Here is a 16,196-nt window from a genome sequence, read left to right as displayed (position 1 = left end):
TTTTCCCACAGCTGGGAGCTTTGGGCTGGGTCGTCACTTAGTGTGGGACTTGGCACTAAATGCAGCAGAGTACTGCAGCGATCAGTTCTAATGGTCTGCAAGCCTAGTTCAGTTCCCACTGACGTTTGTACCACTGTTGCATGTGACTGACTCTGCAGCCCTTGAGCCTGGGTCTTGGACTTCCTTCCTTAGGGTGTAAGTGCTTGACACCTAGTTAATTGAAATCAAAAGCCTCTTTAAAAACAAAGCCGGGGCTGGAGAGATGGCTCAGTGGTTAAGAGCACTGACTGTTCTTCCAGAGGACCCAGGTTCAATTCCCAGCACCCACATGGCAGCTCATAACTGTCTCTAACTCCACTTTCAGGAGATCTGACACCTTCACACAGAAGTACACACAGGCAAAAACATGAATGCACGTAAAATAAAAATAAATTTAAAAAAAAAAAAAACAAAGCCTGACAGTGTGCCAGTTGTTGGTGAGGATACCTAATAGCAGAATCTCAAATTATTGTTAGTGGGGGGATGGTATGGCCACTTTGCCAGTTTCTGACACAGCCAAATGTATTTTTACCATACTTTTACCTAACTCATCTGAAAACTTAAACCTGCACAGAAACTTGCATGTGAACTAATTCCTTCCCTTCAAATTGAACATGCAAGGTAAGACTACTCTGAACTACACCCCATGCCCTGCCTTTCAATGTTTGCAGCAAATTTATTCATGGTCTTTAAAAACTGGTAGCAGCCAAGATACCTTAAAGTAATCGGTGATAAGATCAAGACTCGTGAGAAGTTTAATGTCATGGGATATTATCAGTCACTAATGAAATAAGCCATCAGGCCATGTGGACATGTATAAATTTGATCTACCTGTCTGAAAGGTCTAAGGAGAAAGGGCATAACTGTAGACAGTAAAGAAGAGTGGTTGTCGGAGGAATGGGTCAAATATATAAAGTATGGAGGGTATTCTTAGGACAATGAAAATATTCTATGTGGTACTGTAGTTGTGGATAAATAGTCTTAGGCAAAACATAGAACTTTGTAAACCAAGAACCATAATGAACTCAAGTTAAAAATTCATTTAGGAGACAGGCAAAAATCCCGGCATAGAATGCAGAATGTGATTCTTTTTTAAATAGAGTCTCAATTCATGCTGGCAAGTAGTCCTTGACTTTGCAAGCCTCTTCCTTCAGAACCCTGGTTAGCTGGGTGGCAGGCCAGTACCACTGGGCCCAACTTGACAAAATAATCTAGGTCCTTTCCATCTTCTCTCATTCTCCCTACCCCCACCCCTCACTCCTTGCTCTCCACTCACCTCTCTCCTGCTCTTTTTGATAGAGCAGTGATTCTCAACCCGTGGGTTGTGACCCTTGGGGTCAAACGACCCTTTCACAGGGGTGGCCTATCAGATTTCCTGCATAGCAGATATTTACATCATGATTCATAACAGTAGCAAAATTGGCAGTTATGAAGTAACAGTGAAAGTAATTTTATGCTTGAGGGGTCACCACAACATGAGGAACTTTGTTAAAGGGTTGCAGCATTAGGAAGGTGGAGAACCACTGTGATAGGGTCTCTTGTAGTAGCCCAGGCTGGCCTTGAACTCACTGTGTAGCTGAAAACAACTTTGAACTCATAATTCTTTGTCTTTACCTCCCAAGTGCTGGGTTTGCAGATGTTTACCACCACACCCAGCTTGCTTAATAATCTTAACTGCATAACACATGCTTGAAATAACCGCGGGAAAGAGGGTAAAGTGTTGACCTCGTTAACTTTGAAAACTAATGAAGTCTAAGTAAAGGCAAAGCAAACTATATACTGAACTCTAGTTGGTAAAAGTCACATCCTGTGGGGTTGTGGGCTAATTTTCTCATGCTAATTCTCATACTGTTAGCTTATACATGTTTGCTGGAAGTGAGATGCATGAATCTACACTCATAGAGGAAACCTTATTAGCACCTCTAGCCTGTGGCTTTTCATTGTTGCCCTGATGGTTTTGTGCACTGTAGGGATATACATACTTGTGTAGGAATCCAAGCTGTTTGTTCTCAGGGTCTTTGCATATTGCTAAGCTTTTAAAATTGATGAGTGTATTGAGACAAGCTATGTTATAGACCAAGTGGCATCTTTATTATGCTAGCATAATATTCCCATATTTAAATACAAGTGAGTTAATTTGTATTTAAGGAATGTATTTTATTGTAGTAGAACAGTACTGGTTGGAATTTAGTATTTCTGGGGTGAAATAGTTACAGGGGCCAGATCTAGAGTGTGGGTCCAGGAAGGAGTGTTTTAAGTTGGAGTACAAAGTTCGTGATTATCACAAATAAGTGCTAGTATGTCTTCTAGGCTAATAGGGGAGGCTTTGCAGGAAAATTTTCAGTAGTGTCTCTTGAGGGATGGTGTAAGAAAGGCTGACCAAGCCAGACAATGGTGGTGCACACCTTTAATCCCAGCACTCGGGAGGCAGAAGCAGGAGGGTCTCTGAGTTTGAGGCCAGCCTGGGCTATAGAGTGAGTTCCAAGAAAGGCGCCAAAGCTACACAGAGAAACCCTGTCTCAAACCCCTACCCCCCCCCCAAAGAAAAAAGAGTTAGGGGTTGGAGAGATGGCTCAGAGGTTAAGAGCACTGACTGCTCTTCCAGAGGTCCTGAGTTCAATTCCCAGCAACCATATGGTGGATCACAACCATCTGTAATGAGATCTGGTGCCCTCTTCTGGCCTGCAGGCATACATGCTGTATACATAATAAATAAGAAAATTTAAAAAAAAAGAAAGAAAGAAAAGAAAAGAAAAAGAAAGGCTGACCTACTATTTCCAGAAAGGTATTGACTGGCTGGCTGCACATTGGCAAGTAAGTGGGAGTGGCTGCATTCAACTTTTTCCATTTCAGTTAAATGGAATCAACAAGATTGTTTGAATACAATCTGACAGAGCTGATCTTGCTGGCTTTAGAGCTTTTAAGTAATACATTAATTTTCTTCTGGAGCTATAAACGTCTTATTAACATTGAGGACTTTGCAGTTATAAAGATTTAAATTTAACAGGGTATAGTGACACATGCCTTAATCCCAGCTCTTGGGAGGCAGAAGCAGGAAGATCTCTGAGTTTGAGTCTATATAGTGAGATCCAGGACAGACAGCTAGAGCTACATGGTGAGACTCTGTCTCAAAAAAAAAAAGAAAAAAAGTTTTAAAGTTTGGGTGGGTCAGTGCAAAGGCTCAGTAGGTAAAGGCACTTGCTTTGAAGCCTGAAGGCCTGAGTGTGATCCTGGGAACCTATGCAAAAGTGGAAGGAAAGAATAGACTCTGCAAAGTTGTCCTCTGATCCTCTGTAGGTGCCCTGTGACATGTGTGCCCACATACATGACATTCCCCTGCCCCAGACATTGAAAGAATTCTTTTAAAGTGGGATTCATGAATCTATAATCTCAGAAAAAGTGAGGGGTTCTGTGGTCCCCACCTCCATTTCATCCTCCAGTGGGGATTGAATTTAGGGCCTTCTTGCATATGTTAGGCAAGCACTCGGCCACCCTAGCTCCAGCCTCCTTTTACATTTTAGTTTGATATAGGGTCTCACTGGGTATACTGGGTTGACCTGGAATTCATTTTCTAGCCCAAGCAGACACTGAATTTCTGTCCTCCGGCTTCAGTGGGATATGACAAACCTGTGCTTCTGGGCTTGGCTTCACCTACCTCGTCTTTTCGTTCTTAAAAACTACAGACTTTAAAATAATAATCTTGCCGGGCGGTGGGAGCACACACGTTTAATCCCAGCACTCGAGAGGCAGAGGCAGGCGGATCTCTGTGAATTCGAGGCCAGCCTGGTCTCCAAAGTGAGTTCAGGAAAAGCGCAAAGCTACACAAAGAAACCCTGTCTTGGGGAGGGGGGGGGAATCTTACATTTGATGAGCATAGTTAGAGGTAGGCCCTATGCATCTGATATTACCAGCCTTGTCTAAGAGATAGTACTTTTTTTTATTTTTTTCAAAATTGTATTTATGTCTTTCTTTATGTCTTTAGTTTCTGTGCTGAGAATTTGCTGTGGGATGTCTTTGTGTACACTGTGAACATGTGTTGCTCTGATTGGTTGATAAAGCTTCATTGGCCTATGGCAGGGCAGGTTGGAGCCAGGCGGGAAAATCCAAGAGAGATAGTAAAAGGAGAAAAGAGAGTAAAAGGAGATGCCAAACCACCATCCAAGGAGCAACAAGTAATGGGATGCATGTAAGGCCACAGAACATGTGGTGATACATAGATATATAGAAATGGATGAAAGAGCTAGCTAGCAAGAAGCCTGCCATAGGCCAAACAGTTTGTAATTAATTTAAACCTCTGAGAAATTATTTTATAAGCAGCATTTACTAGCTCTTTCAACTTAATTCAACCCATTTCTATTAATCTATGTATTACCACGTGGCTTCGTGGCATTACCTGTGTTCCATTACATCTTGTTTCCCAGGCAGCACTCAGCATTCTCCTGACTCTGCGTTCCTTCTACCTGTCTCTTTGCTTGGATTCCCCACCTGGCTCTATTCTGTCTTGCCATAGGGCATAACAGCTTCTTTATTAACCAATGATTGCAACACATATTCACAGTGTAGAGAAAGACCATCCCACAGCACTTCCCCTTTTCTGTCTAATCAAAAAGGAAAGTTTTCATTTTAATACAGTAAAATTACATGTAACAAAAGAGTTACCAAGCAAGAATTATAGTTATAATATCTAGTCAGTTTGTATTTAGCAAAATTAAAGAAAATACTCTGTCATCTATCTTATTTTTGTGGGTCTGAAGTTTCATATCTACTTTACCTTTTATCATGAATAAGGAAAACAATAATTATAGCTATCTAGTCTTCAACTTCATCAAAGACCTCAGAAAGATAGAATATTACCTCAGTAAACAGTAAATGCATTATAAGCAACTTCCAAAATTATAGAAATGACAAAGACAACTGGCTGCCTGGATAGTCACCCAAAGTTCTTCTGTAGCGTTTGGGCATCCATCTTCAGCCTGTAGGCCTACAGTCTCTGGAAGACTTTTCAATGAAACAGGAAATTTGAAAGACTGTCCCACCTGTAATGGTAAAGTTCGTCAGTCACTTTCTTCTGTGTCCTGCAGAACGTCTGGCAGTTTCTTCTGTGGACCATCCCACCTTGTTTTGGCAAAATTTAGCAATCACTTTCTTCTGGGTCCTGCATGTACAGTTCATCACTCGCTTTTCTCTGTGTCCTGGAGAATGCACAGGGTGGCTTTGGTCCTGTCTCTCTTGTTGTTCACAAACACCAGCCCCACGTTTTTGAAGTTACTCATGTGCCCCATGAAGAACTTCATCAGAGAACACACCAGCCCATAACTGGCCAGCATCTCCACAGCATTAATCTGCATGGATTTAACATGAGTCTACCAATTTGCAACAAATCATATCACCTCTGTAAAAGTTTCATTTTAAAAAATGACACTAGAAAATGCCTGTTACCAATGTTGAATGAGAAAATTGTGTAGAAAAAGCACCCACCACTGCGAGAAGTTGTGTGCCGTCCAGTGTTAGTTCTCTTTTTCTTCTGCCTTGATGTAGAAAGAATAGATAAGGATGAATATGGAGTGATTCCCATCATTCTTGGTGTCCCTAAATCTTTCATGTGTGGTCAGAGCTCTTGCTGGATCAAGCTACTTGAATTTAAATTGCAGCACATATCCTGACTTGGAATTCTCAATCAGCAGGGTTCTAAAATGGACATGGTTTATCTCACTTTGATTCCTTAGTTGTGAAATGAGGCTATATAGTATTTCCTTCATTGGATTGTTTTGAATATTAAATGAGTTATTACATACAATCTACTCAACAGTGCTTTTCCTATAGTACTAGATATGTAAACCATTATTTCTTAAGTCTGTCTTGAGATTACTCCTAGAAGTTGTGGCTACTACCAGAAACTTTATTATTCATTGTTAGAATAAAATTTTTGGTAAATTAGAATAAGTTTTGGTCACTGCCAAAATTTACTATTTATATTAAGAACCCAATAATAAGATAATTGATTTAGAATTCCAGTCAGGGTTTTCTTTTCTCCTGTCCTACTCCCACTAACCACCTCTTTGTTCAACTAGTCTCCTTTTAATTACCAGTGTGTGCATGCGATCGTGTGTGTGCATGCATACCACCGTACATGTGTGCGTGAGTGTGTGTGTGTGTGTGTGTGTGTGTGTGTGTGTGTGTGTGTGTGTGAGTGTGTGTGTGTGTGTGTGTAACTCAGTTTCATTAGGGTTGCTTACAGATCTTGGGTGATGGGTTATTTACAGGGGCAAGAACAACTTACCAGTGGCTATACCACTAAAGAAAATGTCTCTCCTCCACCTAATAGCCATGAACTACTTGTAGCTCCTTCACATGAAACACAGTGTTGGCAGACCCAAGCTTGTGCAAATTATCTTGTCTGCTTGAGAGTTCAAGAAGTATTGGCTGTTCCATGCTTGGAAGACAGCATTCCACAGTACTCCACTCCATCCTCTAGCTCTTAACATTCTCCTCACATCTCCTCTGTGATGGTCCCCTGAGCCTTGGAGAGGATACTATAGATGAGCATTCAGCGGTCACTTATTCTCCACACTTGGACCAGTAACTGCCACCCACTGTGGAAAGAAAGTTCTTTTGACCAGAGCTGACAGCAGCACTAGTCTGTGGGCACAGACATAAATGTTTAGAAGCCGATTTACATGTAGGTATCTGCATGTGAGTCCATGTGTCCTCTGCAAGGGCAAGTATGTGCTCTCCACTGCCGAGACGATTTTTTTTATCTGCTTTGTAATCTTACGGACATATTTTCACGTGCTCATTTTGTTCACAGAGTAGCTTTCAGGGTATCTAAATCTTGAGGAAAGAGTTAATAATTGATAAAGTAAGGAAATTGTGAGTGATGGAAACCTGTGGGGGTTAGAGTACAGGAATGGCAAGTTTAGAAAGTTTAAAAGCCAATACTCAACAGACGGCCCCTAATGTTAACAATAGCACTGTGTTACTTCCTTTCCTAAAGAGGGGGGAAAATTACAAAGCTGTGCTTATCAATAGATTATCATTGAAGAATTGTGAGTTAGTCTTTTTTTTTTTTTTTAGAAATAATAAGAATATATCAACAGAATTATAAATTCTTTGAGATCTACCTATTAATGTAGTTTATTTAAAATTATGCCATCATATAAATATCTCCAGTTTAAAAAGTGGTTCATTTTGCAGAAGAATGTATAGATTGTTAGAAATTAAATGAAGATTTAGATCTGATAGGAGATCCTTTTCTCATGTGCTTCCAGTCCAGAATAACTTAAAAATATACCCTACCTTAAAATACTGTAATTTGGGGACTAGAGAGATGGCTCAGTAGTACTTGCAGATGATTTGGTTTCAATTCCCAGCACCCACATGGCAACCTCACAATAGCCTGTAACTCTAGTTGCAAGGGACCCAACACTCTCTGGACAGCAGGCACACAGTTGCATACACATACATAGTTGCAGGCAAACACACATAAAGTAAGAATACTTTTTTTTTTTTTAATCCAAAACTTTAGTTTTTATTGAGGGCCCCTGCCAGACTCAGTGTGTTCAGACTCTGAACTCTTTTGTTTGTTTGTTTGTTTGTTTTGTTTTTCGAGACAGGGTTTCTCTGTATAGCTTTGCGCCTTTCCTGGATCTTGCTCTGTAGACCAGGCTGGCCTTGAACTCACAAAGATCTGCCTGCCTCTGCCTCCTGAGTGCTGGGATTAAAGGCGTGTGCCACCACCACCTGGCCAGACTCTGAACTCTTAATTCAGCTAGTGATAGTGTAGAGGTCTTTGGCTGGCTTCAGCTGTTTTGCATATTGGATTCATTGTGATGATAAATGTTTCATTACCTCTTTAGTTATTTGAAATTAAGTTTTATTCAAGTGCATTATTTTCTTGAATTGTTTAAGATTTTCACTTGAAATCTCATTGCCCTTCTTTCTTCTTTCCCATGCAAGACATGGTAAAGCCCCAAAAGATGCAGACAATCTCATTTGCTCTTTTCTTCTTGTTTCCCGTGCAGGTCATGGGAAAACCCCCAAAGACGCAGCATCTGTCCGAGCCACGCATCCCATACCAGCAGCCTGCGGGATTTATTATTTTGAAGTAAAAATTGTCAGTAAGGGAAGAGATGGGTAAGTGTAAATTTTGGTGGGCATGACAATTTTCTGTTCCTGGATAATTATATTTGAAATGATTCATAAATGTTTATGATATAATTGGAAAGTTGCAGTCTTAAATCTTGGTTTTGGAAACTAGACTCTAAATATTACAGTACAGCAGATTGGTTCTGGTTCTAGTTAAGTCCTAGTTGAACTAAAGCTTGAGTTCATGATTTTAATAGTCTTTCTGGCAGGTTCATTATGAGAACTGAGAGTTGAGGTTTAAGCAATAGAGTGACTCATTATTCTGAGTTCTGCCAAGAGGCTAGATCTAACACTAGGTTAACCAAAGCCAGTAAGTGACTTGCAGGTATTGTAAAGGGGTGGGGTTTAGAGTTTGAGTTAATACTTGGAAGATGGATGCTTGTGTGTTCTTGATTAGGAGGCTTCCTAGGAGGTTAGTGTATGGTATGGGAGCTTCAGAGTGAAGACTGTCTGGTTGATTGTGGAACCAGCTTTTGTTTATTGCTCTTAGTCTTAGAATTGATGTGTGTGATATGTGTGTACGTCAGAACCACTTATTAAAATATAGTTCAGGCCTTAACTAAAATACTCTGAATTAAAATTTTCAGAAGTAGACCTTTGGTAAAGATGTAGGCATTTTGAGAAAGGTCCATGGGGAATTTTGGTGCATATTCCTAGTTAGGAACTGATTCTCTAAAGTTACATTATTTTCTTACACTTCATTGGATTATTTGAGAGCCCTTTAAGCAACCTGGGGTCATTTTTTTCTAGCTATCAAGATCTTGGGCTCTTCAGGTAAGCTGACCTATATTTGAATCCCTCTTGTTGATGTACCTGTGTTTAATTAACAGACATGTCCAGTACATTATTCTTCACTTTGCTGAAAATACTCAGTGCTGGGAATACTGAAAGGAGAAGGGAAGGCTTGGGCTACTACAGTGACCACTTTTTAACTGCCTATTTTGCCAACATCATCAAACAAAACATAAAACCAGAGATTCCCAAGAGAAAGCTTCTGAGAGAGACGTTGGCCTAACTTACTCAGCTCCCTAATGCTGGCATTGCTCGTTGTGAACTCCAGGGTTCTCTATAGCTTTCCTTCTATGTATTCAGTCCATGAATCATCTCCACCTCACATTTTATTGGGTGTAGGTACCCTAAGCCTTAAATCTAGTGCCGTGTCTCACTTATTCTCTTGAGCTGCAGTCAGGTACATCTACTGAGTTTTTCCACAGCCATTCAATTTAGCGTGTTTAAAAGCTTTTCTCAAAACCAGTTGGGTTAGTGTTTTCACTGTTGGTATAAACTTGAGGATTTCCCATCTTTATCTTTGTCTTGTTGTCTCTACGGCATCTCCCTTAGTTGGATGGGTCCTGGTAGTTCATCTCGGGAGTTCCCAGGTTGTAGATGTAACCGTATTGTTAAACAAGAAACACAGAGCCGACTGCAGAGTTAAAAGCCAAGAGGTCAGAGCAATAGTTAAGAGCTTAAAGCCTTTTCTTACCCTTCACTGCTGCTGTCCTTCCTCTCTGCAAAGAGAGCTACTTCCTGTGTGTCTGTCTTTTTTATAGACTTTCTCTTCTGCCTTCTCATTGCTTGTAAACCCAACCACATGACCTCCTCGTCACTGCCTGTCTGTATAGACCTCCAGGTCTTCTATGGTTGGTATTGAGATTAAAGGCGTGTGTCTCCATGCTGGCTGTATCCTTGAACACACAGAGATCTGCCTGTCATGTGATCTGGATTAAAGGTGTATGCCACCACTGCCTGGCTTCTGCTATGGCTTGCTATTAGCTCTGACCCCCAGGCTACTTTATTTATTAACATACAAATAAAATCACATTGCAGTACAAATAAAATATCACCATACCGGGTAGTTGGTAATTACCTCCCAGATGCTCCATGTTTATAACTGTTAACAGTGCCTTAGACCTGACTTGGCTCTGTCTCTTCCTTAAGAACATTTGGAACATATACTTTGAGGCTAAAAAAATGAAACCTTTTTTTGCCAGAGCTGAAGATTGAACCCAGGGCCTTGCGCTTGCTAGGCAAGTACTCTACCACTGAACTAAATCCCCTAAAATATGAAACTTTTTACCAGAGTCATTTATGGTGTGATTGGAACCTGTGCAGTTATTTATTCTTTCTTACCTGTATGTAGCTAGGATTCCTCACCGTTCTTTCCCTTTATGTTTAAAATTATGTGTGTTTTGCATATAGTAAATCTGGTCCCTTTTGGTATAGAGTTCTGTGAGTTTTTATAAATATGTGTAGTCATAACCACTATAACTAGTGTGTAAAATAGTTCCCTCACTCTCTGTCCCTTGGTAGATGACCCTTTTCCTATCTCCAGCCTGGCAACCACTGATGGGGTTTCTGAATATCTTTTGCCATTTCTAGAATGGCATATAAATGAAATCATAATATGTAGCCTTCTAAAGTCTGCCAGCATCTGCTCTGCATAACATGTAATGAATTCAAGAGCTATCTTTACTGCTGCATATTTTGGAGAACAGCCCTTTTTATTGCTGAGGGTATGGAAGATCAAACCAGTATGCTAACCCACTCCCCAAGGGTTAGGTTTTCATGATTACAAACATAACCATTATCAACATTTATATGTACAAGTTTTTCTGTAAATGCAAGTTTTCATTTCACTTGGGTAAATATCTAGGAACAAGATTGCCAAATTGTAGTTAAAACATATTTTTAGCTTTATATAAGAAACTGAGATTGTTTTTGCAAAGTAGCCTAATTTGAACTTCCACCAACAGTGAGAATATTCCTCTTGATCTGCCTCAATGGCACATCTTGTGTTGTCAGGGGTTTAATTTTTTTGTTGTTATTATTTTTTTCCACCTCTTTAAAAATTATCTTGGTAAAGTATACAAACCACTGTGACATTTTTATATATAAACATATGACATAATTACTTTGTCCTTATTCTCACTGTTCTCATGGTTTTTCACTGTTGTAATGATGTCTGGTTTTTCCAAATGCTAATTCTTAATTCTTATCTGCTCTTCATCTATACGACTCTTTTTTGACACTTTCTGCACATGTGGGCTTAGGTTTCTTAGTTCATTCTATTTTCCCTTTCCTTTCCCCCCAGAGTTAGCTTCCTGTTTCCTCTTCATATTTGCCAGTTCAACTACTCAGCTTTGAAAGCCCTAGCTTCGGGCCGTCTTCTTTGTGTGTCACTGCCTCTTTCCCAAAAGAATAGTGTCTCCTTTTCGTTTTGATCAGGCTAATGATGAAGCTCACACTCTTAGTTGTCTGTATGCCACTGATTTAAGGGTGGGGTTATTTCCAGTTCTGCATTCAAGTCAGTCATCGAATGGTTTTTGTCTCTACTTCTCCCATTTCTAAAATGCCATATAAACAGAATCATTCTACTTAAGTAGTCCTTTAAGTTTGGCATCTTCGACTTAGCACAATGCACATGAGATGCAGTCCTTCTGCAGCATATATTGGAGAACAGACCCCTTTGTTATTGATGGCATGGTTGAGCAAGCTAGTTTACTTATCAGTTTTCTTGGAGAGATGTTTGCCTATCTATTTGTTTATTTCACTTTAAATAGAGTTTTCTTTAGACTGTGTTTAAGAATAGGACAGGTAAAATTATTTGAATCCAAGATCTTAGTTTTCTAGAAAAAATTGTCATTGACAAGTTTACCCATGAAATGACAGGGGTTTATTGTGATTGCTTCTTTGGACAGAGTGAGAGAGAGAGAGCAGGAGGTGTGTGGTGTTATAGTACTGTGTGTGTGTGTGTGTGTGTGTGTGTGTGTGTGTGTGTGTGTGTGTGTGTGAAGGCTGCTTGCCTCTGCCCTGGGCATTGTTTCTAGGTTTGCTGAGGAAAGAAAGTTAGGAGCATGACTATGAGATGACTTATGAGGGGTATTTTTTTTTCTGCCCAGAGAAAAAGGCTTGAAGGAAATTAATTTTACTACATGAAAGAATATAGTTAATTTTCTGAGTTAGCTTTTTTAAACTGAGCATAATTTTATGCATATTCAGAAAATTTAATTTATAAGGACAAATTATCTGAGCAGTAACCTATCAATTTTTTTTAATTTAAAAATAAAATTTGAACAGATTTCATAACAAAAAACTAAATTGTGTTATGTACATGACTGTATTTTTAGGAGACATATTAAGGGGTATATCTTCACTTTATGTGTTTAATATTGATAAATGGCTGGTAAGAAATTTGTAAAAATATTTTTTCTGAATGTACTTTCAGCTCAAGAATTTCATTCAGGCTTTAAATTATGCATGCTAATAGACACAGAGGTAGCAGAGAAATAGTTAATTCAAACTGTGAAAGATAATTTTATTTGAGAACTTTTAGTTATAATTTATTATGCACGTGATATTTTTAACTCTTCAAAGAAAATATTGACACCACTGTTTGACAGTGATTCTGGAAGAATTGGCAAGTGCTTCTTCAGTCTGTGTTCTGTCCCTCAGTTTTCTTGCTGGTAATAATATATTCTCAAGGTGCTCCTTTTATGCTGGTTAACTTCAGAAGCTATTTTTTTTTTTTGTGAAGAGTAGAAAAGAAAGTTTCCTATCTAGCTTTGAGAAAATGAAAAAAACAGGCCTGGGGCTAGAGAGATGGCTCGGCAGTTAAGCGCATGTACTGCCCTTGCAGAGGACCCCACTTCAATCCAAGCACCCTGACAGGCAGCTCACAACTGCCTTGTAACTCCAGCTCCATGGGTTTCAGCACCCTCTTCTGGCCATTGGTTTACACGGGTTTAAAAAAAAAAAAAAAAACGAGACTAGAAGGGTACCTCCTAGTTCCTGTGGCTGTTACCAACAAATGAGTGCTCACAGAAAGAGAAAGTAACGTAACTGAGAAGCATGGTTAGCAACTTAACAGATGTCTATTGGGTACATGGTAAGAAGTTCCATGAGGTGAGCCTAAGCAGCATTACCCTATTCGTGTTGTCTTACTTATTCATGGTTATCTAGTGGGCTTTCTGACATGCAGTAGAAACTGTATTTAGCAAGTACAGTGGGGTGGGTAGGACAGAGCAGTCATGCAAAAAACTCTAAGACAGTCTATACTGAATGAAGATTGAGATCATAAATGGAGGAACTGAAGTAATTCTGGCTCAAGAAAGCCATGTATCAAGGAAGTAGTATATGCTAGCACTTAATATTAGTAAGAATTTGAGAGGCTTTGTTGGAGAAAAATATTCCACAAGGTGGTTAATGACTAAGGTAGTCTTGGGTAGAATATGAATCCATGTGGTCTTTGGCAGAGTCATTATGGCTCAGTGCTACTAGGACTTTAGGGGATTGTAATGGAAACAGACAGAAGAAAGAATGGACTTAGATATGAGACAACCCTGATGGCAACTCTAAACTCTGTAGGTAATAGCGAATCTTCTTTATTGTTAGTAGGAAAGTGAGAGGATATCCATATTCAGCAAAACCAATTGGGGATTAGGGAAAGAGTACCATGTGTAATGTTGGTGTGCAAGGTAGCTGGAAAGAGTGTGGCCGAGGAGTAGATTGCAATCGGGATGAAAAGGGAGGAAGAAGTTTCTGTGTTGATTACCACAAACTGGGGTAAGAATTAAGACTAAAGGCTTGACAAGGATGAAGACAGGGCTGTATACATCACTGAAATAGGGTCCCTACTGTCCAGAAATTTATAGGAAAGGGGAGAAATGGACATGTAATAAATAATGAAATCTAGTGTAAGATAGTAGAGTAATAATATAGGTGAACAAACTGAAGGAGTGCAGACTAGTTGTTGGAAGATGGTGGTGGTCAGGATAGACTTTGTAACATCCAGCACTGCAGAAGAGGGAAGAGGCAGATGCCTGGTTCTGGCTCCTCTGTTCTTCAGCCACCTTTACACCCCGTTGTAGACAAGCTTCTTGGGCATCCTGTTCTAGATGGTGTGTGATTTTAAAGGTAAATTCCTGTTTTACAAACCGGTTACTTTTTGTCAAGAAGCATAGTGGACATTTAAATCATGCCTCTGCTATTTGCTGGCTCTGTGATTTTGTACTTTCAGTAAACGATTTCAGTCTCGGTCCTGAAAAGGAAACAGTACTGCTGACCTCATGGGACTAACTTAAATAATGCATTTGATACATTTATTAGAGTGTCCAGTTCATGACTCATTGATGCTGTTGGAGACAGCTGCCTGGTGCCCAGCAAGCACCGTACCTCTGCTGCTGTGCTACTGTTGAGCAGGGGCCTCAGCATAGTGATTGTTGCCTACAGAAGCCCATGGAGAAGTATCTAATGCTAATAGGCCTTGATGTTACCTCTCAGGTGCTAGTTTTAAATGCAAGGCAGTGATATGGGTGGACTTGTGTTATTAGTAGTCTTCTCTGAAGTTATGGAACATATGAAAATAGTTGTAACACAATATTGAGGCTTTAATCTGTATAGTAGGGCTTTAGTAAAGTGTACTTAGAGTTTTCCTGCCTGGCCCAGTCAGGACAAATCTCACCCACCAGTCCCACAGTCGCTCAGACCCAACCAAGTAAGCACACAGAGACTTATATTACTTATAAACTGTATGGCTGTGGCAGGCTTTTTGTTATCTACTTCTTTTATCTTAAATTAACCCATTTCTATTAATCTATACTTTGCCACGTGGCTCGTGGCTTACCAGTACCTTACATTTTCCTTGTCATGGTGGTGGCTGGCAGTGTCTCTCCTCCCCCAGCCTTCCACCTCCCAGAATTCTCTTCTCTGCTTGTCCCACCTATACTTCCTGCCTGGCTACTGGCCAATCAGCATTTTATTTACACAGAGCGATATCCACAGCAGTAAAGTTGTTATTAAGTCATGCACTTATCATTGACAGTAATACATTCTTAGAAATTTGTCCTTATATGATTTTGTAGTAGGATCATCACAGACTATCATTGCATGCCATTGTAGGTGATACATTTGTGTGCTGTGTGTTGTTGCCCAGTGTATTCTGTGGCATGTTATGGCCATTCTTGGTTGTCGATTTTACTATATCTGGAGGACACCTGTGAGAGGTTTTCTGTTTGGTTTGAACTGGGTGAGTCCACTTTTAGTCTGGACCTTTGAGATTGAAGACACACACCTTTGATCTGGATTTTAAGGCAGGAAGACACCTTTAATCTGGGCCATACCTTCTGCTGGAAGTCTATAGAAGGACATAGAAGATGGAAGCTTTTGCTCTTTGCCTGCTTGCCCTCACCTTGCTAGCAGCACATCCGTTCCTTTGCTGGCATTGGATTTGGCTAGCATTTGGGATTCCAGCATATACAGAAGGCCCGCTGAGACATCCAGCCTTAGGGAACTGAGCACAGCTAGCCGTTGTTGGATTAGCTGGACTGCAGCCTGTAAGTCATCCCAGTAAATCCCCTTTCTGTATATCTTCAATGATTCATTTCGTAAGTTTCATTTCTGTGACTCCAGAGAAACTTGACTAGTACACCTTGCAAAATTTGAGTAAGAAGTGAGTAGTGGTCGAGGTAGCTGAGAAGAGAAGTAAGGATGATGACTCCTAGGTCTCTGGCTTAGAGAACTACATAGGTAGTAGTGTGATTAAACAAAGTGGAAAATTAGGACCTAGACTGTGACCTGGAATTGATTTGATTAGACTTAAGTGTTGCTGCTGTGGAAGCCTGTCTGACAGTCTTTCCACCTCCACACCACATCAGGCCCCCTGGGTAACTGACCTCGCCCCAGCCTTTGCTTTTTTGTCCTTCGTAGATTGTGTTTTAGTCATAGTCCTAATTACTGTGTTTAAGACCTACTTTTCGTTAGTGTCGACACTAGAGGAAACCCTATATAGATATATTTGTCTATCTCAAAGCTTTCTTTTGTTCCATACCTAATGTCTTAGTTAGGGTTTCTGTTGCTGTGAAGAGACACCATGATCACAGCAACTCTGACAAAGGAAAAACGTATAATTGGGGTGGCTTACATTTTCAGAGGTTTAGTTTGTTATCATCATGGTGCTAGAGAACGAGGTGAGAGTCCTACATCTTGACCCATAGGCAACAGGAAGTGGTCTGAGA

General features: G+C 40.1%; 1 protein-coding gene across 1 annotated transcript in view; it reads left to right on the top strand.

Moving 5' to 3' along the window:
- Ranbp9 (RAN binding protein 9) overlaps positions 1–16,196 on the top strand; it is an 85,647-nt gene that overhangs the window by 8,762 nt on the left and 60,689 nt on the right. Inside the window, exon 2 of the mRNA XM_036186960.1 lies at positions 8,061–8,172. Within this exon, the coding sequence (XP_036042853.1) occupies positions 8,061–8,172 (112 nt within the window). The remainder of the gene's footprint in view (positions 1–8,060; positions 8,173–16,196) is intronic.

This window comes from Onychomys torridus, chromosome 5 (assembly GCF_903995425.1).
Source record: "Onychomys torridus chromosome 5, mOncTor1.1, whole genome shotgun sequence".
NCBI classification, from domain to species: domain Eukaryota; kingdom Metazoa; phylum Chordata; class Mammalia; order Rodentia; family Cricetidae; genus Onychomys; species Onychomys torridus.
The sequence above is the reverse complement of the archived record's forward strand: the minus strand, read 5'-3'. Positions and strand labels throughout refer to the sequence as shown.